At 47.2% G+C, this 25696-nt stretch overlaps 1 protein-coding gene across 1 annotated transcript in view; it reads right to left on the reverse strand.

The window, feature by feature from the left end:
• CDCP1 (CUB domain containing protein 1) overlaps positions 1-15341 on the reverse strand; it is a 29184-nt gene extending 13843 nt beyond the window's left edge. The window contains exons 1-4 of the mRNA XM_056129357.1: positions 15287-15341; positions 13428-13637; positions 6884-7246; positions 5433-5801 (exon numbers count right to left, since the gene is read on the reverse strand). Of these exons, the coding sequence (XP_055985332.1) occupies positions 5433-5801; positions 6884-7246; positions 13428-13637; positions 15287-15341 (997 nt within the window). The remainder of the gene's footprint in view (positions 1-5432; positions 5802-6883; positions 7247-13427; positions 13638-15286) is intronic.
• Positions 15342-25696: the final 10355 nt, after the last annotated feature.

Genomic DNA, 25696 nt, shown 5'->3' on the forward strand with positions numbered 1-25696 from the left:
GGGGAAACATGGCTGACCCAGAGGCCATGTTTTGCCAAGGTCACTCTGCTAAGGGACAGAGCTGTGACTTGAAAACGTTTCTGCCACCAAAGAATCCCAATTTCTCTTACAACACTTCAGCTGTTTTCTTTATGTGAACAAAATGAAACATTGGAACTTGAGGTGCCACAGATCACCCCTGCCCCAGACAGGAAAAAAGGCTACCTCTGTTTGATGTCACAGATGCTGGGAATCACTATCTGAGACAGAAATATCTTTTCATTCTTTCTTTTTTTTTTCTCAATTGAATCACCGTGAGATGCAGTTACAAAGCTTTCATGTTTGAGTTTCAGTCATCAATTATTGAATACCTATCCCTCCACCAGTGAGGAATATCTTTTCTTTTTCCTTTTCTGGCCACACCCAGTGGTACTCAGGGATGACTCCTGGCACGGGCCCACGTGGTGCTAGGGATTGAACCAGGCCTCAAAGCATGCACTCACCCTTTGATTTATATTCTCAGACCAGACAGATATATCTCAGTATAAACTGAAAATGTGCTCTGTGGGAATAAGTTGAAGGCCACAAGATGTGGTAAGTCCATCAGAACACCATCACTAAACAAAAACGTGTCAACACTTAGCTAAGATTTACAGATGCCTTCTGGGGATTTATGAAAGTCTGAGAGGCAGTGTGCTTGCAAAACCAGCTATTACTCAGAACAGGCAATGGAAGTACCCAGAGTAACATGGCAAGAGAGTGCTATCCACTCACCTTATTTGATTCAAGATAATCCAGAAACCCATAGCTTTGAAAATATAGTCTGGTATTTTGAGGGTAAGTAAATATAGCTACCAGAAAGAAGCTAGAAGGAATAATAGAGAGGATTCCTTGATCAGTATGATAAAATATAGTAGAATATTCTATAAACAGTCTGCTTGTGATAATAGAGCAGCTTTCTTGCAACTGTGACCATTAGATGAGACTTCTATGTGACCAAAATTATTTTCTTCATCTCCCAGAAACAAAAGTGTCACCATAACAGGCATGACTGGGTAGTACAGTGCTACCTCAGGAAGGGAGAAGAAGGGGCTGGTGAGATAGTACAGTGGGTAGGACACTTGCTTTGCATGTGTCCAACCTGGGATTGATCCCCAGCACCAAATATGGTCCCCTGAGTCCTGCCAGGAGTGATACCTGAGCACAGAGTCGAAAATAAGGCCTAAGAACAGCCAGGTTTGGCCCCCAAACAAAACAAAATGAAGAATAAGGGAAAAGAAGGCATCAAGGAGCACTGATTTGTTTCATGGAGACAAATAAATGCTCCATTATGGAGCTCTCGGCCACCACTGAGATGCAGGTTTGGGGTGGTGTTAACCATCAGTGCTCACACACTGGTCAGTACATCCTGGTCTTGGGCAACTGGCACATGACTTGCCCTGCAAGCTAAGATGTGTGTGGGCATGTGCCACGGGAAGACATTCCCTGCCAGAGTTCTCTGGGTCTAGTCTGAGCCTATTTGATATTTGTCTTGCAGACACAGGTTGATAGCAGGGTTTTCAAGCCTGATAGTTAAATTCTAGTCAACGTCAGTCTACACAGATGTTGCTGTCTACAAATGGAAACCACGTCCCCTCCCCCCCCCAGCTTGCACTGTGGTCTGGTCCTGTTGTGGATGATGAATGAGGAGGTCTGGGTTGGCGGGATGTTCCCAATGGCTCCCTTTTGTTCTTGCCGAAACTCTGGCTCTCCACAGTTACTCTGCTTGGTGGAACGTCTATCCATTCTGCTCTTGTTTCCGATACTCCTCCCTCCCAGAGCAGCCACTCTCTTGGGTGCCCCCATTCTACACTGTTCCTCAGCCCCTTCTCCTAGACTGTGCCTTGGATGGGACTCCTGTAGACAAGATGATGCCTCCTGAGAGTAAGGCAGTGGATTTACTCGATACATTGAATGTGCTGGAAATGTTGGTGTCAGAGGGAGTAGAGGAATATTATAGGGAGAGTCCTGGTGGGGAAGAATTTCGCAAGAGGCAAGCTATGCAGATAAATAACTAGAACCTGGTGCACAACCCCCACAGAGCACTCATGCGTGGGCTCTTGGCTTCTAGCTGGGCAGTTATTTCCTACTGTTGGGGGCAAAGGATGGTGGATTTAGGGGCAAGAGATGCTGACCTGGCTCAGGGAAGAGTCAAGAGGGGACCAGCACTTTCAGGCATGAGTTCAAACCCTAAGATGAGGTCTCTGGAAACTTCCCTGCTTCCTTAGCTTCTTTGCTCTTATCTCTAGCGATGAGATGGGGCAGACAACACAGAGTTCCTTCCTGGGGCAGTGAAGGGCAGTGTGAGAAGGTTCTTATCTGTGCCTCTGGCCGCCAGAGGCATGCTGCCCACTGCTGCCCCACCACAGACCACTGGAATCCTATTAGGATAGGACTGTTCATCTTGAAAGATAAATTCTGGGTGTTTCTCATCTCATCTCCCATCCTGGACCTGAAACGCTGCGGGGTAATTTCAAGAGTGAGTGTGCTGATGACCTGCTAGGCCCTGGTGACCTCTTCACCCTCCGGGCAGGCCAGTCATCCTTCGTTTAAGGTGAGGAATTGAGTCACCCCGAGGTGAAGTGACCTGCCTGAGGTTACCTAGTCAGCAGAGAACCTGGCAGAGCAGGCCAGCTCCGGGAAAGGCTCTGCCAAACAGCAAGCTGCCCACATAGCTGTGGGGGCCAGACATGCATGTGGGCACAGGCAATTGGCTGCTTCAGGCAACTCCTCAAAGGTCAGGGTCAACAAGGGGTTTAAAGGGCCAGGACTGAGCTGTCTGGAGATGCGAGTGCTTGGGGAGTCCAGCCCAGTCTAACTTTATCCCCAGTGACATTCCTGCTTGCCAAGCAGCAACCCTGGAAAATGAAACACCTCTCTTGCCCCCCAACCAAGGTCATGGCAACGAGAGACACCTCCCTCTACACCAGGGGTTCCAAACTTTCCACATCCGCGCAAAAGTAGCGGCCAAAACCCACTGCACTAAACCACAGAGCACACCTCTACTGTTCTCAGATAGAAGCCCGGCGTGCCTGGTGCCTGTCGGAGCATGTTTTAGAGTTTGATCAGTTTTAGAAATCAGCCAAGCTGATGTTCCAGGAAATGGAGTTAGTCACAGAGTCGGGCTCCACCAGGAAGGGGAGGAGGAACCACTCCCATCCTCCTCTCCCTTTCTCTTTCTCCTCCCTCTCCTCCCATTCTTACCTCCCTCCCCTCCCTCCTTCTCCTCCTTCCCTTTCCTCTCCCCTGCACTCCCTCCCCTTCCTCACCTCCTCTCTGAAATCCCTCACCTACCCTCAAATAATCTCCATTTCCAAACCCCTTTCCAGGAGGTTTTCAACACTCAGACTATACATTTGTGGGTGGAATCACGAGAATGTGTGGATGGGCACAGAGCCAAGCCTTCTCCCTAGGAGCTGTGAGTCAGAAGGGATCTGGGGGTCACCACGGGTTGCTTCCTGAGGAGCTGGGCTCCCCCTGGGTAAGGCACCCCAAGGCAGCTGCTGGGCAGCTCCTCCCCTTTCCGATGTTTCTCAGCCCCACACCAAGAAACCTTCAGCATGCGCCCTTACACTCTTTTCCTCAGCCTGGTTCAGTCGGCTTCTGGGAAGGGAAGGCTCTTAATCACAAGGACAGACCCACCCTCAGCACAGGTGTCGGCCACGTCCCGGATCATAGCCACTTGTGTCTCAGTTCCCAGTTCACATAGGAGCCCCAGGAACAGCCTCCTGGGACTCATCCCTGTCCCGTCTGACCCATATGACATCCCCTCCCCCCCAGAGCCTGGGGAGGTCAGCAAGGCCCCCAATGGGCAAAGTTTAAGGAGGTGATCTGGCACCTACACCCCTGAGAGGGAGCCCCTGAGAGTTGGTGCTCCCTCTTTTTTAAAAAAATATTTTTTTATTGAGGTACTGTGATTTATAAATTTTTTCATAGCACCAGGGCTAGAGCGACAGCACAGCATGTAGGGCGTTTGCCTTGCAAGTGGCCGACCTGGGTTCAATTCCTCCGTCCCTCTCAGAGAGTCCGGCAAGCTACAGAGAGTATCCCGCCCACACGGCAGACCCTGGCAAGCGCCCTGTGGCATATTCGATATGACAAAAGCAGTAACAACAAGTCTCACAATGGAGACATTACTGGTGCCCACTCGAGCAAAGCGATGAATAACGGGAGGACAGTGCTACCGTGACAGTGTTATTCATAGCACGCAACCTTATAATCAGTCATGATCAAATTCCATGTCTATAGTTTTCCATATATATATACAGTGATATATATATCACTGAGAGCCCGGCAAGCTACCGAGAGTATCCTGCCCGTACAGTGGGGCCTGGCAAGCTACCCATGTCATATTTGATATGCCAAAACCAGTAACTATAATGGGTCTCATTCTCCTGACCCTGAAAGAGCTCCAATCGTTGGGAAAAAATGAGTAAGGAGAGGCTGCTAAAATCTCAGGGCTAGGACGAATAGAAATGTTACTGGCGCCCGCTCGAGTAAATTGATTAACAATGGGATGACAGTGATACAGTGATAGTTTTCCCAACCTCAGATCTCAACCCCATTATGCCAGTAGCAGAGATCACTCCCGCCTGGGCTCTGGGGCCATATGGGGTGCCAGGGACTGAACCCGGATCAGCCGCATTGCAAGGCAAATGGCGTAGCCGCTGTCCTATCACTTTGGTTCCTAGTGCCCCTTTCACTGTTAACCTCACCTCAGCCAACTCCCTTCTGCACGCTCATGGGACCTGGGCAAACGTGGGGGAGAAAGAGGCGACCCGATTCCCACCAACCTGCGTGGGACTCAGTTGCAATGGGGATGCTCGCTCTGGGTTCTCAGTCGGTTCAACTCCTAGACTAAGTGCAACAGGGCCAGAGTGACATCTGCTCTGAATTTTCTGGTTTCTCAGAGGCTGAAATTGATTATTATTTTCTAACCCCTCTACGCCGGTAATAAGAATTCTTTGAGCCCATGGGTGCTAGGCGCAGGGATGGGCATAGAGTGGGCACCCGTGGCTTGGGGCACTCAGCCGATAGAACTGTGTTCGTCATTATCACGGCTGTCAGTGCTGCCAGCATCCGGGTTTACCCTGTAGGGAGAAGACGTGAGCCCTAGAAGGAACTGTTTCCAGGGTTTCCATTTAAAAAAAAAAAAACAAAAAAACCTCAGCTCCCGGGATGCGAATTTCTATTGACTTCTGGCGCTGAAATGGTATGGCAGACAGAAACTTACTCAACCAACAAGTCTGCCTCAATGCCTAGCAACGCACTTGCTGAAACTACAGGGTTCAGAGTCCAGGTGCTCTTTCGAGAAGCAACAGGTGAGAAGGAGGAAACTGACCTCAGCCTAAGTCAACTCCCCAGGAAGGAGAGAAGCTGCTGCAGGGCGGGGAGAAAGCAAAGCGGGCACTTACTGCTTTCATTTTGTGGGTGTTGGACCAAAACCTGGAATTGAAGCCGGAGGATCCCTGGGTTCTGGGCATCCTGGTCACAGCCCTGCAGAGAGAGGTTGAAGTTCCCTGCCATGTTCCCGGGTTGTTTGTCCTGCAGCTTGAACACTTCCGGGTTGGTGGTAGAGCCGGGGATGTAGTACTCCACCCGCTCCTCCTTCTTCTCGCAGTTAGAGACATTGAACTGGAGGAAGGAGACGCTGGCCCGGAGGTGAGCAGGGATGATGAACTGCCAGGTCATGAGCTCGTCCTCGGGGAAGCCCTCTGGGTAGTTGGCGGACATCAGTGTTGCTGAGCCTTCACCCTCAAACACCGATTCAATGATGCAAAGTCCTGTCGGGGGTAGAACCCAAATAGAAAAGAACAGATTAGACCCTGCCGGAGGGCTGGGGTGAGAGAGATGCCCATGGGAGTCAGGGCCTCAGTAGTGTGTGAGTAAATACTTAATAACAGACTCATTAGGGAAAGAAAAAAAAACACCCTAAATTGTGCCCACTTTTTTTTCTTTTTGGGTCATACCAGGGGGACCACATGGGATGTCGGGGATCGAACCTGGTTCGGCTGCATTTAAGGCAAACGCCCTACCCGCTGTACTGTCACCCCGGCCCCCTGTGCCCACTTTCTTGACCATCACTGATTTCAAGTTGCCAACATGTGCAGACTGACTGTGGGGGTCCCGGGGTTGGCAGGAGTTAGATTTCCACCCCCCCTAGATTTCCCCAAATAGAGAGGGTTCACGTAGCTCTAAGCAAGATGATGGGAAAATGCTGTCAGAGCCAGGAGGTTCCAGTATATATTACTGTTTGTTTCCAAACTAATTCATTTAATTGCAAGCTCATGAAATTGAAACACATGTTAATAGCTCTATCTCACCACAGCTCCCTCAATTTCTTGATGTTTTAAGGAAGGTTTGTTCTGGTGAGCTAATGGGAGCTGAATCCAGCACATACTACAATGTAAGAAAATGTGAAGGAGAGAAGCCAGGGCAAAGGGGCAGAAATGGAGTAATCAAAGTCATTTTGTAGAGCCAATTCTATGTCTTTTCTTGAAAGCACACCTCATAGTCACAAAGGCCAAGGAAGACAGGGCTGCTAACCTATCTGGTGATTTTCCTCTCTCCCCCGCCCTCCGCCCCGATGACTACCAATTAAATCCAGGATGAAGAACAGGCTCCCTCATAGGGCCACCTCCCCTTTCCCTGCCAGCCTGATTAATTGACCAGAGTGGGTTCACATTAGGAGTCAGTGACCTCATGGTTGCCAGGAGAGGGGACTCTTAATCTTGGGGATTCAGACTGAATCAGACAAATAAAAAAAAAATCAATCAATCAAACAAACAAAAAATCGGAAGAAACTCAGACATCTCTTCTGCCTGCTTCAGCCTCAGCCAAGACTGGGAGGGAAGAGGGAGCTCACGTTTTATCGACGACCGGTTGGCGATGCTGAAGCCAGAGACGTTTCTGTCGACGAACCAGGGTAGGTGTAGAGCCATCTTCACCCCCTCTTGCATCTTGATCCGGGACACGGTGCCGTTGCTGCAGAAGGTCCCGATGCTGACGGCAGTGGCATCGATGCGACCGCTGATGGAATGGGTGACTCCGTCCGGACACCTTTCCCCAGGTCCGATCTGCCGCAGGCGAGGAAGGGAGAACTGTAGCTCCAGGCCGATCCTCTTATGAGCTTTCACGTCCCAGATGAACGTTCTGTTGAGGGTGGGCAGGGTCGAGGTGGGGGGTTGAAGCTGCACTTCCCCAAAAGGACATGGGCCTGACATGCAATCTGAAACACAGTCACAAAGGACACAAATTCTGGGTCAGAGATATGCCATGTTCCCTTGCCGCTCCACCTTGCCATCCACAGTGCCATCTCTGGGGACCCCACCAGGGCACTCCATTCCCTGGCTGCATGAGGGTTGGTGACCATGGTTCTCAAAGGACCCTCCTCACCTGGGGAGTTTAACTGCCTCCATTCCCATCACGCCCAGTGCAGGCTCTGACGTCTGTCTTCCTGCTTTAGGAGATGTAGTTCTCAGTTGCTTCCCCTAACCCTGATCACTTGATGGGCATCTCCAAGTGGTTCCAGGACTCACTAGAGCCAGAGGGAGGCCCTTTGCAACAGAACAGTGCTTTGACATCACCGACTTCCTCAATTCTCTTTTTTGTTTTGGTTTTGGGGCCACACCTAGCAGTGCTCAGGGCTCATTCCTGGCACTGCACTCAGGGATCACTCTTGGCCATGCTCGGGAGACCATCTGGGGTACCAGAGATCCAACAAAGGGTCAGCTCTATGCAAGGCAAGCGCCCTACCCACAGTACTATCTCTCCAGCCCCACTTTTCCCTAGTCCAAAGGATCATTTCACAATTTCTAGGGCCTGGTGCCAAGTTCCACCTTTTAAACTGCTTTTTTTTTCCCTATCAACACGTTCAACAGCATTCCAAGGGCACGCTGAACCTACCTCCTCCTTCATAGCTGAAACCTGAAGCACAGTGATCACCTGGCTTTAATGCTGGTATTTCATTACCATGGAAGCTTCATTGATTATTATTTTTAAGGTCAACAGTTCATGACACCCTTCTATGCACCTGGTTTTGAAGTCTTTCAAAACAAAGTGAGAAGTACTACCTTAAAAGAGAAAATAAGACAGCCAGAGGAAGAGGGAATGGCAGGCAATGTATCAAAAAGAGTCTTATGGTTGAGACCCTGGGGAATTTGAAAGGCAGTGGGGGACTCAGCCCACAGTGTCAATTATCTGTGAATCTTGATGGCTACTCTGATGGGGTATCTCAAAGTACTGTCATCTCACAGTGGAATGAAGAATTTCAAGGGTTAGAGCAATAGTATAGGGGGTAGGGTGCTCGTCTTGCATGCAGTAGACCCTGATTCGATATGGTATCAATATGGCTTGATATGGTTTGATATGGCATCCCATATGGCAATGCCTGAGTGCAGAGTCAGGGGAATAATTGGGTGTTACTCAAACACCCTTCCCATGCCCACCCCCCCCACCACCAAAGAAAGAAACTGTGAGATAATAAATTTGTGTTTTAAAAAAAAAGAGTTAAAAAAAGAAAGAATTTCAAAGAGGTCTACGACTTCTCGACTCATTCACACCAACCTTCTCATTTTTATAAAGCAGCCCTGACCTTTATAACCCCCTCCTCGACAACCTCCCATCCCTCTCTAAAAGTCTCACCTGGCAACTGAGATCTTAACCGCAAAACAAGAGTTAGTCAACAAGGTAACAAATGTGACTAAGGAGATGGTGTGTGTCAATAAAGAGAGTATCTATTTTTAGGAGTTATGGAAACTTCATTGCTTATATCCATACGCCCACACCTCCCACCTGGCTAGGTCACTTAGCACTAGCTGGGTAGTGGTGCCAGCCCTAGGTCACATTTAATTTGGTTGGAACACAGGTAAGACACAAGTCCCGGCTACCTGGGTGAGTCTGATTTAATTCTGGAAAAAGTATCTGGAGTTCAACAGCCCTAGGCACTGGCCAAATGAGCTTGAGAAAGTACTTTTGAGTTTGCTGCTGAGTTTTGCTTTTTAGGGTGGACCCACACATAAGGGAAGTAAGAATGACCACACGCCTCCAAATGTTCTAGTCCCTGTTCAGTAAAAAATGGCACATAAGAACTTGGAGCGACTGTACAGTGAGTAGGGCGTTTGCCTTGCACGCGGCTGACCTGGGTTCCATTTCCAGCATCCCATATGGTCCCCCAGCACTGCCAGGAGTAATTCCTGAGTGCAAAGCCAGGAGTGACCCCTGTAGCATTGCTGGGTGTGACCCAAAAAGCCAAAAAAAAAAGGCACATAATAAAGTGGTTCCCGTGTAGAGGGTGGAGACGTGAGCTCTGTCTGTGATTCGTAGACCATTTTCCCTAGCACCACTTTTGACTTTCATTGCCCTAGACTGACAACATAGGTGTTCAGTCATAAGCTGAGCCTTTCAAATGCTTATACACATAATTATTTTTTAAATCAGGGGCAGACAGAACACTGGATTTGGTTCAAGCATCTAAAGATTAAATTCCTATTTTAAAATATCTTATTTTCAGATCAATTTTATAAATCATTATTTGAAAACAATGTTTTGTTTTCTTTTTTTACTGTCTGAGGAAACAGTGTGTGGCATCCTAGCACAGAGATCTGCCTGATGAGAGGATCATTTGTTCCTTTCCTTCTTTTCCAAAATGGTAGAGTGACCTTATTGATCAAACTGATCAAGAATGCATGTGTTCTTAAAAAAACATGACAGTCAAAAAAGAGAAAAAGGAAAATAAATGAATGTCATCTGTGTACCCTCCCCAACTGACTTGAGAAATAATTGGAGGTTAGCATTTTGGTGTTTATACCTTCATACGTGGGGTTGTGATGGATTATGTGTTCATGTGTGAATTTTTTAACAAAGTGGGTCTGAACCACATCAACTCTTCTCCTACTATATCCTGCCCCATGTTCAGTGACACAAAACCACTGGGGACGTCTTTTCACATCAAAGACACTGACTAACCTCAATCTTTAACGGCACCCCACAGTCCATTTTATTCTATCAAAATTCTACTCAGCTCTAAAAGTTTCACTGTAATTTTGATTGTGATCATCGTAAGCGGATAAATTAATTTGGGAGAGAGTTGACACTTGAAGTTTTTTTCTCAAGAAACATGGGATATCTTTCTTCGTTTTTTCATCTTCTCTTTTTTCCTTAGTAAAATTTTGTAATTTGTGTTAGATACACTCTGCTTTCACTAAGACTGTCCTTAAATATTTAGGTTGAACCTCTGAAGAGAACAGCATGAAGAATAGGATCTTTATGTTGTTCCCTGTTATACTGGCAATGCTTCTATGTCCGACTATTGAAAATATTATTTGCTGAGTAGGTAGAGAATTTCTGAAAAACAATAGCCTGTGGAGAGGACTTTATGTCTTTCCCCGTTTTATTGGCAACACTTCCTTGACCAACTTCTTTGTTGAAAATTGTATTTGCTGAGCTGGCAGGTGGCTCAAAGGGTTGGAGCACATGCTTTGCATTTAGAAGCCCTGTGTATCAATCTGGTACCATATGTTTATGGGTACCTCTGAGCATGGAGCCAAGAGGCTTCCCCAACCACTGCTGGGTGTGGTCCAGTAAAAAATTATATCTGCCATCACAGTACTTTTCATGGATAAATGTTATTGGATTAAAAAGCATTCCTGGGGGCTGGAGAGATAGCACAGCAGGTAGGGTGTTTGCCTTGTACGCGGCTGACCCAGGTTCGATTCCCAGCATCCCATATGGTCCCCCGAGCACCGCCAGGAGTAATTCCTGAGTGCATGAGCCAGGAGTAACCCCTGTGCATTGCCGGGTGTGACCCAAACAAAACAAAGGTAAGGTAAAGGCCCTCCCGTTGTTCGTCGATTTGCTCGAGCGGGCCCAGTAACGTCTCCATTGGAGACTTTGTTGTTACTGTGTCTGGCATATCGAATACGTCACGGGGAGCTTGCCAGGCTCTGCCATGCGGGCGAGATACTCTCAGTAGCTTGCTGGGCTCTCCGAGAGGGGCGGAGGAATCGAACTCAGGTCGGCCATGTTGGCTGCGTGCAAGGCAAACACCCTACCGCTGTGCTATCGCTCCAGCCCAAAATAAAACAAAACAAAAACATTCCTGGGGCTGGAGCAATAGTACAGTGGGTAGGGAGTTTGCCTTGCTGACTTGGTTTCGATCCCTGGCACTCCATATGATCCGTGAAGCACCACCAGGAGTCATTCCCGAAGGCAGAGACAGGCGTAACCCCTGAGCACTGCCGGGTATCACCCCAAAACAAAACAAAACAAAAAGAAAAAACAAAAGAAAGAAAGAAAGAAAACATTCTTTCTCAGGTTGGAGAGGTAGTTCAAGGGGTAGGGTGCTTGCCTTGCATGTGGCTGACCTAAGTTAGATCCCTGACATCTCATATGGTCCCCCAGGTACTGCCAGGAGTAATTCCTGAGTGCAGAGCCAGAAGAAAGACCTGCGCACCATCAGGTGTGGCCCCAAAACAAAACCAAAAATCAAAAAGAAAAAAACACTCCTTTCAGAGTTCATGCTTTGCATGCCGGAGGCCTGGACCTGATCCCTGGCACTGTATGGAGGAAGCCTGCAATGGGTTATTGGATATAGCCCCAACCCCACAAATCAAAGAAATTTTAAAAGGGGACAAAAAGAAAAGATCTGATGATCTCTAGCGTGAAATACTTTATTTTAAAAAAATCTACGTTTATTTAAAATCTACAATGATCATGTCTGGTTTTCTTCTTTCTCACCTAATAATATAAACATCAGGTGAACTGATTTACTAATGAGTTAACAATCTGTACACTCTTTCAGCAAACTCGCCCTTGTCTTGTTGCTTTATTCTTTTTATTCTTTTAATGCTTTTTTAGGGGGGTGGGTTTGATATATTTGATATATAGTTAGAATATTTTTTTTGGCATGGATATTCATAAGAGATTAGTCTGCTGAGGGGCACACCTGGCAGTGCTCAGGGCTTACTCCTGGTTCTGCATGCAAGGGAACTCAGTTCCCTGTTGTACTATTGTTCCAACCCAAGGTTTCCTAATTATTTTTTTATGAATTAAACAACTCATTACATTTTCCCTGAAAATCATCCATTTCATTCAAGCTTTTACATAATTATCATAATAGTCTCTTGCAATTTTACTTTTATTTATTTATTTATTTATTTTTTGCATCACACCTTGTGGTGGTCAGAGCTTACTCTTGGCTCTGTGCTCAGGGATTACTCCTGGCAGGCTCAGAACCACATGGGGGCTGGAGATGGAACCCAGGTCTGCCTCATGCAAGCAAGTGCCCTAACCACCAACCATGCAACTTTACTTTTGTTTTAAATGTGTGATTACATTTCAATACACAAGTTTTCTACAACCTAAAAATAAAACATAACAGTAAAATAATGGCAAACACCGTGGTATGTCATTTTCTTACAACTGTCATTCACTGTCACTGTCACTGTCTTCCCGTTGTTCATCGATTTTCTCGAGCGGGCCCAGTAACATCTCCATTTTGAGACTTGTTACTGTGTTTGGCATATCGGATACGCCATGGGTAGCTTGCCAGGCTTTGCCATGCGGGCGAGATACTCTCGGTAGCTTGCCGGGCTCTCCGAGAGGGGCAGAGGAATCAAACTCAGGCCGGCCATGCTGGCTGTGTATAAGGCAAACGCCCTATCTGCTGTGCTATCACTCCAGCCCACAAATGTCATTAAATCGACATTTATGCTTTCAATGCTGTATAATTAGTTATATTTTCTTTCTTTTTTTCTTGAGACTAGAAAAGAGATTTATCAACTTATTTAGTGCTTGCAGAGAACCATCTCTTGGCTTTAGTTATTTTTTGCTATTTTTATTTTAGTTATTTTTTTAAAACCATATTTATATACTTTTCTGCATCTCTAATATTTTTTAATTCATATGCTTCATTTTATCCTTTTCTTGCCTGTTGATCTATTGTCTGGTTCATATTTTTTTTCAGTGAAAAACAAAGACATTTTCTGCCTATGGCTTTGATTAAATCACATAAAATGCTTTCACATTGATTAATTTCTGTTGGCATGCCTACCTTAAAATGATCAGGAAATTATACATTAGTATTTTTTCTGTTTGATTATAATTTCTTATGTTAACCTCCTATCCCAACCTTCTATTCATAAATCTTAAATTATGAATAATAGTAACACCGAGTATCTATTGTGTTTTGAAACTACTATTTTATTTTATCCTCAAAACATAAGGAAAATAAGAGCAAAACAACTCTGTTGTTTGGTGCAATAACTTGATTTACAGACTGGAAAACTTAAGTCACAAAGCAGCTGAGTAATTCCTTTGCAATCACTTGATAAGCTTACATGAGCTACTTAAGTAGTCTTGGGTGGCTTAGCGTGGGGAAGAAGTCAGGGAGACAGCTTCAGAGGTCTTACCGATATTCTTCTGGATGTCGATGACAAAGTGATTCTTGGGGTCTGGGCAGCTAAAGGAAAAGACAACTCTCTCGCCGGGTTTGATGGTCAACATGCTGATTTGCCTTCTGAGCATGAGGATGTAACAGGGTTTCAGTGGCAGCGGTGTGGTCCCGGGCTTGATGAGAACCATGATGCCGCTAGCAGGTGGCAGGGAAATCTCAACGGCTTCTGAAGGAAGGAACGAAGGAAGGAAGGAAAGGGAAGTGAGCTGGGCGATTCAGGTCTACCCACTGGCAGCTGCCCCCAACCCCGCAGCTGCTCCAGGCTGGCCCCAGGACAGCTTTGCAACCTTCCCTGCTGCTCCTAGAGAGTGGAGGACACAAAGGGAAGTGTTGTTCCTGCCAGTGGGCAAAAAACTGGACCCCTGCTGACAGGGCATTGTCACACCTTCTCAGAAATGAATCTAAACAGAGTCAAGTGTTTTCCAGTCCCTCCCCCCCCCCCCCAACTGTCCCCCCTCCCCCTCCCTATCCTGTGCAGATTTGAGAGTAACTAGAGAACCTCCATCCTCTCCCCCTTGAACCAGAGGCCAAAGTTCACATGCTGCACTGTATCTGAGGGATGAGTTGATCTGCAAAAGCCACAGGCCCTGCCCTGGGCACTTTAGTACAGGAACTATGGATAAGCCAGAATAGGAGGAAACCTCCTCAGAAAATGACATAGAAGCCTATTGTGTCAACCAGTGAACATCAAAAGTAAGAGCAAGGGGGCACAGCAGGTAGGGCGTTTGCCTTGCACATGGCTGACCCGGGTTCGATCCTCAGCATCCCATATGGTCCCAAGCACTGCCAGGAGTAATTCCTGAGTGCAGAACCAGGAATAACCCCTGAGCATCACCGGGTATGGTCCCCTACCCCCCCCCCAAAAAAATAAAAGTAAGAGCAAAACAACAGGTTAGTAATAGCTCATCGGGGGCTCAGCAAAAATCATCAGAACAAACAAATGGGTCCCAGCAAGGAGAGGGGCTGGTCATGAAGCAAAGGTATGGGCAAGAGTCAGGATGGAGGAAGCTCTGACACAAGAGCAAGCTGGTCACTTCCTGTTCCCTTAGCCTCAACCGACTTTTAAGTCTTCTCAGATGCGAAGGGAAGGGCTGCTTTCTTATAGAATCTGGATCCTGACTGCAGGGATTGAGGGCACAGTCCCTTGTATGTGGCAGAAGAACTGGATCTGCTCCACTGCCTGGTTATAGAAGCGGTAACGAGGAAGAGTGACCTAACCATTTTTTTGTTCCTTCTTCCTCTTAAAAATCAATACGTTGGGTCATAGAGATAGGACAGGGGTAAAGTGCTGACTCTCATGAGGCTGATCTGGATTTGATCCCTGGCATCTCACACGGTTCCTCACGCCCCGCCAGGAGTGATCCCTGAGCACAGAGCCAGGAATAATCCTTGAGCATCTTTGGGTTTGACCCCAAAACACCGCACACAAGACACGGGGGGGGGGGGGGGAGAGAGAGAGAGAGAGAGAGACAGAGAGAGAGAGAACCAAGGGAACCCCATGAGCACAAGCAAGGGTCACAATTCCCGAAGTTAGGGTGCAGGTGATTTCAGGGAGAAATGTATCTATTACTTATTACTAATTACTAATCAATTACTTGTTAATTACTTATTACTAATTAATTAATTTAGTGCAATCTAGTTCACATCCATTCTAAAAGGACATTAACTAAAAGCACATTTGAAATTGAGATTCTGTGATTTCCAATACTGTTAATGACGGTTATCATACACATCATGCACATGATTACAACACCACACCCATCACCAGTGTCCCCACCTCCCCCCCAGAAATCCCACTCCCTTCCAACTCCCCACCACACACATACTCAATTGTGCGAATCAGTTCATCAGTTGTGTTGCCTTTGGCCATTCGTTGCCACCTTGCTGTGTATCTTTAAGTCCCACATCTGTGTGAGATCCTTCTTATCTGTCCCTTCCTTTCTGACTTCACTCTGCATGATATCCTCTGGTCAGTTGCATCCATGTTGTACAAATGTCATTATTGTCTCTACATGCCACAACTTCTTGATCCATTCATCTCTGGTTATGCATCTGGATTCCAATATCTTGCTTACTGTACTAAGTGCAGCAATGAACATATGCGTGCATATGTCCTTTCAAATGAGTATTTTTTTTTTGTTTTGGGGACAGACACTGAGAATTGGATTCACTGGTAGTTTTATCCCTATTTTTTGGAACAGATCTCCATATTGCTTTCCACGTAAGCTAGACCAGACAACAATCCCACCAACAGTGGATGAGTGTTCCTTTCTCACCACAGCCCTGCCAACACTGGCTGCTTCTAGACTTTTTGTATTATTTTTTGGTTACACCCAGCAGAGCTCAGGATTTACTTCTGGTTCTGGTTCAGAAATCACTCTTGCCAGGCTCTGGGGAACCAGGATAGATCCTGGGTTGTTCGCATGCAAGGAAAGCATGCTACCTATGGTACAATTTCTTCAGCTGTTTCTAGACTTTTATTTGTGCTATTGTCACTGGCATGAGTAGTATCATTGTTTTGACTTATATTTCCTTAATCATGAATGACGCTGAGTACTTTTTTTATATGCCTATTGGCCATTCGTATGTCTTCTTTGGGAAAGGGCCTGTTTATCTTCATTTGTAGACTGGGTCATTGGTTTTTTTTTATTGTTGCTATTGAATTTTGTGAGTGTTTTATAGATCTTGAATATAAACCTAAAAGGACATTCAATTGAAGGCTTGGATAAATGCATTTACACATGTGACCTCCACCACAATCAAGAGATAAAACATTTCCATTACCACGTGCCCTCCCCGCCCCCCGGCCCCCCCTCCACCAAAGTTCCCTTGGTGTCTCTTTGCAGTCAACCTTTGCTCCTGCTCCTAGAAGTCATTTTTTTTTCTTTTTGGGTCACATCCAGCGATGCTCAGGGGTTACCCCTGACTCTACACTCAGTACTTAGTCCTAGCAGTGCTGGAGGGAGGGACCATATAGGATGCTGGGAATCAGACCGGGATTGGCCGCGTACAAGGCAAATGGCCTACATGCTGTACTCTGGCTCTGGTCCCTCAATTGATTCCATTTGCCTGACCTGATGCTCCCTAAAAATAGGACCTTCCAGTCAATTCTTTGCGGAGCCTGGCTTCTTTGTTTGGCATGTTTGGGACAATGAGCCACAGGGCTACACAGGAGAGTGCTGGTGCCTATCTGTCTACTGGGGAGTCATCTTCCCTGGCAGGTCAGGCCACAGTTTATTTATCCACATGCCTGTTGCATGTCATCTCAGTTCTTCCAGTATTGTCAGTTGCACGTCCAGATGGCAAGAGAGCACAGAGGGCAGTACGAGCGCCCTGTGCCCTGTAGCCCAGAAGCGTGTGGGAACCAACTTCTGGGCTTTCCCTGCCTCCAGCACCTCTCCCCAGCCTTCACTTCCCAGCATCTCTCCCTACTGTGTGGAAAGAAATCCCTCAGCCCATGAAAATCAACAGCCAACATTCCTCTGGGTTTATCAAGAAGAACTTTACCCTCATGAGAGTTCTGCTCTCTCAATTCTAAAATGAGAGGTTGGGTTAGAGTAGGCCTCCCTTTCCTGCCAGCTGGAAACCTCTGACCAGTTCCAGTGAGAGGGGACCAGCCAGGGGAATCTGCCAGCAGGGACCCCCGGGTACCCTACACTGGACACAGTTGTCCTGGCTTTCAGCAAGGCCAATATCTGTGTTTCTGATGCAGAACTTTTCATCTCTAAAAGAAAGAGAATAAAACAAAAAGCTTCTCATCTCTTCCACCGCAGCTTGTCCTCTCTGTCACCTTGGCTTTCTTTCTCCCACTCTTTATTTATTTATTTTTTTTAAATTTTTATTAGTGAAACACCATGAGGTACAGTTGTAGACTTACAAATTTTTGTGCTTGGATTTCAATTATACAATGATCAAATACTCATCCCTCCACCAGTGCCCATTTTCCACCACCACAGGTCCCAGTATCCCTCCTATCCCCCATCCCCCCATCCCACCCTGCCTCTGTGGCAGGGCATTCCCTTTTGTTCTCTCTCTCCTTTTGTCTCCCACTCTTTTTGACACCTGAGTCCTGACTCCTGAAGACTCTTTCTCAAGCTAGGGGTGGTTCCTGATGTCATTCCTGGCTCAGTGCAAAGGTCACCTCCTCAGAATGGCTGTCCCCTTCGTCCAATCTCCTCCAGGGCTCCTCCTGCCCCACCCTGCCTGCTGCATCTGCTTTGCCACATCTGCTTTGTTGGCGTTATGATAAGGTGGAGCTTCTCCACTTCCTGCATGCACCTGTGCCCCTGCAGGAGGCAGGAGGGTGGTGCTGTCTTCTCTGGGGTGCCTCAGGACCTTGGCATGGGCAGGAGAACCCTCCCCACAAATATGGCCCCGCTGTGGTGCTACCACGTCTGTGTTCTTGTCTTTGCTACCCCAGGTACTCCAGCGTTCCTGCATTCCAGTGTGGATGAGTCAGCAGTCTCCGTGGGAGCCAGGGACACTGAGCTATTTAATGACTAGACAGAGAGACAATGGGAGAACAACTCAGAGGTGCAAATGATTAGGCTTGAATGTTCCCATTTTAAGAGATGGAGTCCTTTAGAGTCTTCTTGGACCTGAAGACCTGGACTTTTGAAAATCTCACTGGAAACAACCTAGATTCATGTGCAGAGATCCAGCTATTGGGCTGGAGCCAGAGTATAGCAGATAAGGTGTCTTGCATGTGGCCAACCTGGGTTTGATCCCTGGCAACACATATAGTTCTCCTGAGTTTCTGCAAAAGTGACCCCTAAGCACAGAGTCAGGAGTAGGCCCTGAGCACAGGTGGGCGTGACTCCTAAGCAAACAAAGAAAATAAAAACCTGGATGTCAGATTTATTCTCACCCTACATACGTCCACCTGTGTACTTTCTTTCTGTTATCTTAGAAATGTCTGGCCACATTATTTGTAAAAAATTCCAGGGCCCCTTGAATCTGACTGCTGGACACTCTGGGAGTCCTGGTGTCCAGTAGAGCCAGCAGACAACTCAAGTTATATCCAGCAGTCTAGGGACCGATTTCTTCCTCATTTTTCACAGCTCCGCTTTGCCAGCCTTTGACCAAAGCATTATTTCAAGACTTCTGACTCTATAATTATGATTATTAGTATTTTCATTATGTTGGGCAGGAAGTAGATCAGTGGTTGCTGGAGGGTAAGGGTGGAGGCAGGGTGGAGGATGAGGGGTGGAGGAGACTCTCACTAGAGCGAGAACCTTTTAGCATTCAGTATGTTGGCTGAGGTAGTGATCATAACATTGCAGTACAAATTACAAAAAACTTGCATCAAACTGTTATACTTAAAACAAGAAGGTTTTTACATGTAAGTATGAGTTAGTAAACAAAGAAACTTGTGTTACAATGTGTTTCTATCCTAGAAAGAAAATCATTAAAAAATAATCATTTTTTAATTTAAAATTAAATAAAAAACTCATTCTAAGTGATCATTTTATTTTATTTAAAATTAAAATATGGTTTAATAAAATTTTGGGGTGGGCCAAGTTTCTCTCAAGGCATGCGTACTATTTTCAAGTAGGTTTACATTTTAAGCTGAAAAAGGCTTATCTCATTAAAATAAGACCTTTTTCTGTTTCCACTAGGTTTGGGTTTATGACAATGGAGTCTAGTATTAAAGATAAAAATGTAGATTCTCTCCCAGAAGTTCATCTTTTTCTCTCAGAATCTTTGACTTCATGAATTCCTCTAATTGTTTTCTGGGTTCATAAGATGATCCAGGAACCATTCCTGGAGTCAAAAATTCAGTGTCAAAAACAGTGGGTATTAGGCTGCACGAGTTTTGAATAAAGTAAGGGTTTCCACATGACCTGCAGAGACATGCTTTAAAACTCTGACACTTCAAGCCTCTGCAGGCCCACAAGTGGGCTTCTGGCTTCTGTATTAGAAACACTCCTTGTCTATAGGTGTAATGAGGAAATTCCTTTTTATTTTTTCCACATGGAAAGTCAAATGTCCTAACTCTAATGACCAAATGCATCAGTCTTTAGAGCCACCAAGGCTGTCCCAACTGTTCATAATTTTTGACTTGGGCTGTAAATGACCCAGATTTTCATCCAAACTCACTTTGCAAACCAAGGCAAAGAAGACTTATGAAGGATTAAATGACTCACACTGGGTGTTCTGCTAACATTTTGTGTGGCTTTGCTCTGACTTTGAGATGATCAATCCAGCATGTTCTCTAGCCCAGTCATGGTTTGTATCTCCCCTTCAGTGCTTGGCATCCAGCTCACAGCCCAAGAGAACTGCTAAAGATCACATGCTACAAAGCCACAACTTAACCATATTTGAATAGAAGAGACACTTGAGGTACTAGGCTTTTTCCTAGTGTCACAGACAAGGATTATCATCCATGAGCTGTCATTTCCCTCCGCCCCCACTCATCCTAAGTGATCAGTACTGTACAACAGCTGAAGAGGAGGAGGGGAGGGAAAAGACACTGACTCAACCCTGGACATGGGACATCTGGACTCCTCTAACCTATCCTCCACCACCTCTACACTCCAGCACTTCTTTCACATAAGAACCATAGCAGAGGGACTGGGAAGAGCACATCGGGGAGGATGCCTGTCTTGTATGTGGCAAACCTGGGTTAGATCCCCTATACCTCCTATGGTCCCCTAGCAATACTACCATGAGTGACAAGCGCAGAGCTAGTAGTAAGTCCTGAGCACTGTCACTTGTGGCCCCCAAACAAAACAACAACAAAACACACACACAAACACAAAATCACCAAAGGAAAAAAACACCCAAAAACAAAAACCAGAGCAGCAGAGAGGTCCTCTGAGGACAAAACGTACCCATCAATTTTTACATACATGCTCTGAATTTGAGGATTTCATCTTGCATAGACATTCTCCCACATTCACCACCACTAACCACACCTTGAAATGGAGAATTCCAGCAAGGTGGAATAAACCCTCAGACCCCCAGCACTGACCCCCTCCACTTGCCTTCCCTGTTGGGCTGCACATCTGAGTGCTTCGTGACAGAGTCCTAGAGTTGAAAGCAAACGGATGCTTGTGCTTCCCACACCTCCTTCTTTGGTCTCCCCAGGAACTTGGTACTTGGTCTAATATTTCAGACGGTTCAAGTTCACAGAAAACCCAGGAAAAATGGAAGATTATGGGAAGCTCTTGAGGCCTTACCAGATGAAAGGAATCCAATCCCACCCGCTTAGTCAGTCACCGGGTTCCGAGCTGGGAACACTCAAGGGAAGCTCACACCCCACACAGGGGCTCATGATTCATGCTCTCTCCCTTATTCTCCTGCCTCCAACCTCTCCATATTAGGGCACCCTGGGTACTTTCTGTCGTGCCAGCTGCTTCTGGGGTGGGAATTTCCAATTATTTTCATTAACACTCATTATTCACCATTCATGAATCATGGCAGTACAGGATATTATATGAACACCCCTATTACTTCTCCTTCCCGCTATCCTACTTTTTTGTAAGGGAAGAAAATACAAGCAAGAGCATTCCACCCGACAGCCACCGGCATGCCGATTTTTCTCTGATGTAGTTTGAAGTACTGTCACTGTCACTGTCCTCCCGTTGTTCATCGATTTGCTTGAGCGGGCCCAGTAACGTCTCCATTGGAGACTTTGTTGTTACTGTGTGTGGCATATCGAATACGCCACGAGTAACTTGCCAGGCCCTGCCGTGCAGGCAAGATACTCTCGGTAGCTTGCCAGGCTCTCTGAGAGGGATGGAGGAATCAAACTCGGGTCGGCCATGTTGGCTGCGTGCAAGGCAAATGCCCTACCGCTGTGCTATCGCTCCAGCCCAGTTTGAGGCACTAGTGAATATAATTAAATAATTTCTACGATGGGTCAGAAGCAGGTGTCTCAAAGTCTGCGTGGTTTCTCTGGAGAAAGCAGCCCTCCTGCAAATTCTCTGTCCATTGAAGATAAGTTGGAAGACTGGAGAGATAGTATAGTGGGTAGAACACTAAACCTTGCACATAGCCAACCCAGGTTTGAGTCCTTGCACCTCATATAGTGCCCCAAGCCCAATCGGGAGAGATTCCTGAGTGCAGAGCCAGGAGTAAGCCCTGAGCACTGCTGGGTGTGGCCCCCAAACAAAACAAACAAAAAAATAAATTGGACCAACCTGGGCACTGGGTCACACACATTAAGATGTATGGAGCCTTGAGCCATGGGGATTATACAGTAGGTATGGGACTTGCCTTGCATGTGACTGACCCAGGTTTGAGCCCTGTTACCACACACACCACAATGCCAATAGGGATCTCTAAGCACATACAGAACTAGGAGTAAGTTCTGAGCACTGCTAGATGTGATCCTCCCGCCTTGATACCTCTCTCCAAATATCATGTACAGTGCCTGGAGGAAACGCCCCAAGGGTTGAGGGAGAAGATACAGAAACCAAGCAATATAATCCCGCAACAGAGTGGCTGTGGGAGTCAGACTACAAAGCAAGCCTGTAAAACACATCTGCTGCCCACAGCCCTGTCCTCTCGGGATGATGCTGCAGTGCTGAGGCCAGTCTCTGCAGCGGATCCCACTTCTCAAGAAGAGGAGCAGAGGACGCGGTGACTGTTTTCATTGGCTTTCTGGGGCCAGGTTTGTAACCCACTGAGCAAGCGCTCAGTTCCCAGATCAGACCTAGGAAGCCACTCTGGCCGGACAGCGAGAGTTGGTCTTCCAGCTGGAGTGCTCATAACCTTCAGTCAGGGCTGAACTCAGGAACGCAGAAGGTACCTATATATCTGCCTCATCACACCCCAACCTAGGCACCAAAGAAGTCCATAGTACTTAAGAGACACACAGGGTCACTGACAGGGCTTGGAGATGGGGGTCTGGGAAGGCTTCCCTGGAGAGGCGTGGTTTGAGATGGGCCTGGGGAAATGAAGAGCAGATTGAGGCCAGGGTGAAGGAGCAGGAGAGGAGAGTATGGGCTCCTCGGAGCCACTCAGGGCTCAGGTTTGGCTGGGGGAGGTGAAGGATGTGTGGGTAGAAGAGTCGGTCATGAGTTTAGCTTTATCAGCAATTTTATTTAAAATTAAAAAAATTTTTTTAAATAATTTTTTTAGTGAATCACTGTGAGGTACAGATACCAACTTACAAACTTTCGTGTTTACATTTCAGTCATACAATGATCGAGTACCTATCGCTCGACCAGTGCCCATTCTCTACCACCAAGGTTCCCAGTATCCCTCTCCCCCCTGCTCCCCATTCCCCCACCCCCCGCCCCAACCTCTGTGGCAGGCGCATTCCCTTTTACTCTCTCTCTCTCCTTTTGGGTGTTATGGTTTGCGATATAGGTATTAAGTGGCCATCATGCTCGGTCTAGAGTCTACTTTCAGCACACATCTCCCATCCCGAGCAGGCCCTCCAAGCATCCTTTACTTGGTGGTCCCTTCTCTATCTGAGCTGCCTTTCCCCCAACATGTGAGGCTGGCTTCAAGCCATGGAGCAAACCTTCTGAGACCAACATATTTTAGCAGCATGATGCAGCAGCTCAGACTAAACCTTCTGGAACTGGGCTGCTAGCAACTGCCTCCTGGCTTTCCATCTTAGGCATCGTGCCCCTCTGGGGCCAACACCTTCTTTTCTCGGTCCCCCCCCCCCCCCCTTTCCTCATCTGTGCAGAGAGCTGAGTTGCTCGGGATACCTGAGTTAGCATGAGAAGTGTGTAGAAGGGTGCTGAGCTGCCCCTTCTCACCAGCTGTTGTTACCGGTGAGTGTTTGTGACCGCCCAGGACAACTCCTGCTGCCCAGAGCCCAAGTGGGGCAACCTGGAAGGGCATGAGGCCGGGAAACCGCTGTCGTGGCAGCTTGGCTCTCCGTGTAAAGCCTAGAGTTGAGGTTGGCCAGCCGGTTGGGGAAGAGGGAGAGCCAGGGAAGGGGCCTGAGGGCAACGTGCAGGAGACACTCCCTCCACATGTGCCAGTGTGACAGCCCCAAACTCAACGGGCTGCCTGCCTCCTGGGCCCTTGCTCCCTGGCTTCTCTGTGTGGGCTCTTGTGACTTTGGCCTCTCTAGGAGGCTAGAGCTGACTCTGAGCCTCACAGTTGTTGGACACAGGAGGCAGTTGGGACAGTCAAGTGTGACTTCAGCAACCACTCAGGGTGACCACAGCTCTTGGGCAGCTGAGAACATAGGAGACCCGGCCCCATGGCCTGGGTGAGTGACCACCCACATGGCCCATTGTGATGGGACCTGTTGGGGCTGGGGGTGTCATGCTTTCACTCCTCTGTGACACATCAGAGGAGAACTGAGGGGATGAGACTGAGGGCAGGGAGGGGATGATTGCTTTAGACACCCTAAATCTAGTTAACATGGGCCAGATCCATTCACAGTCTGGTGAACTGAGGTAAAAGTCTGCCCCACAGGAGGAAGACTCCTTAGTCCAACTTGGTACAGTCTATCTCCCATATTCACATCAGCTGGAGCGATAGCACAGTGGGTAGGGCATTTGCCTTGCACGCAGCCAATCTGGGTTCGATTCCTCTGCCCCTCTCAGAGAGCCCGGCAAGCTACTGAGAGTATCTTGCCTGCATGGCAAAGCCTGGCAAGCTACCCGTGACGTATTCGATATGCCAAAAACAGTAACCGGCAAGTCTTACAATTTGTTGTGGGACATTACTGGTGCCTGCTGAGCAAAATCGATGAACAACGGGAGGACAGCACTACAGTGTTACATTCACATCAGAAAAACCATGACACAAGAGGCTGTTCCGGGGAAGATTGTTTCTCTGAGGTGAGGAGTCTTTGGAGTCCCAACCCCAGGACTGCCTACGTGAATGAACTAGGCTGAGTGTTGAGGGTGGACGGATTCCACGCTTACCAGTGAGAGGGATGACAGAACTCCTCAAGTCCACAGAGCAGGCTCTAATATGAGAAACTGAAGCTCAGAGGCTAAAGAGTGAGTCTAGGCAGACATGAGAGGCGGGGCCAGCGTTGGGCCAGGGGAGTCTGACATGGAGAACTTCTCCACAGAGCTAGCCTTGCCTCAGGAATTCCACACACAGCCAAGAAAAAAAAAATTGTTTTGGGGCCACACCCAGCAGTGCTCAGGGCTTACTCCTGGCTCAGAGCTTAATGATTACTCCTGGCAGGATGTGGAGGGACCAAATGTGATGCTGGGAATTGAATCTGGGATGGCTGCATGCAAGGAAGTGCCCTATCCACTGTACTATCTCTCTGGACCCAGTTGAGAATTTTTTTTTTTTTTGCTTTTTGGGTCACACCCAGCGATGCACAGGGGTTACTCCTGGCTCTTCACTCAGGAATTACTCCTGGCAGTGCTCGGGGGACCATATGGGATGCTGGGAATCGAACCCGGGTTGGCCGTGTGCAAGGCAAACGCCCTACCTGCTGTGCTATCACTCCAGCCCCAGTTGAGAAAATTTTAATATATATATATATTCACAGGCCAATCCAAATTTGATCATCAGCACCTCTGAGCTCTGTCAGGAGTCATGCCTACATGGGAGAGCCAGGAGTATCCCTGAGCGCCACTGGCTGTGCCTCCTCACATTTAAAAAATAAGTGGGAGTTAGAGAGACAGTAGCGTGGGTAAGATGTCTGCTTTGCACACATCTGACTTAAGTTTGATCTCTGGCATCCTATATGATCCCCTGAGTACCTCCAGGAGTAATATCTGAGTGCAGAGCCGGTAATAACTCCTGGGTATTGCCGGTGTGAAGCAAAAGCCAAAACAATAATAAATAAAATAATCAATTTTTTAAATTATAGGTTAGATAACATGATAGTGTTAACTATCATGCTAACTAAAATTACACGTTAGATAACATGATAGTGTTACAATAGTGTTGACCTTCTGGTATGGAGGTACATAACTACGGCTCCCCACCTCCTGAGTGCTAAGACCTGCCCCTGGTGTCCTTCTATGACACCCAGTACCTCTCTTCATCCGTCTTCCCACTCCTCCTCCTCCCTTTGGTAGTCTCATTTTTGTAATCCAGGGCAAAGGGTCTGTTATCATTTGGTACTGCTAGCCAGGGGCTTTTTGATGGGAAATGGTTTGGCCTCACCAATGGAGTCATTGAAGGTGGAATAAAAAACTCTTGCCAGCTGCCGGCTCCCCAGGGCATGTCCAGGCTCTCAAAAGAGAGACGTGTGTGTTTGAACTCGTTAAACAGGTACGCACAGTCATGCAAACCCTCCATTCCTGAGTAAGCACAAAGTGCAGTCTGAATCTATTT

Source organism: Sorex fumeus, unplaced genomic scaffold (assembly GCF_029834395.1).
Source record: "Sorex fumeus unplaced genomic scaffold, SorFum_2.1 ptg000072l, whole genome shotgun sequence".
Classification (NCBI taxonomy): Eukaryota; Metazoa; Chordata; class Mammalia; order Eulipotyphla; family Soricidae; genus Sorex; species Sorex fumeus.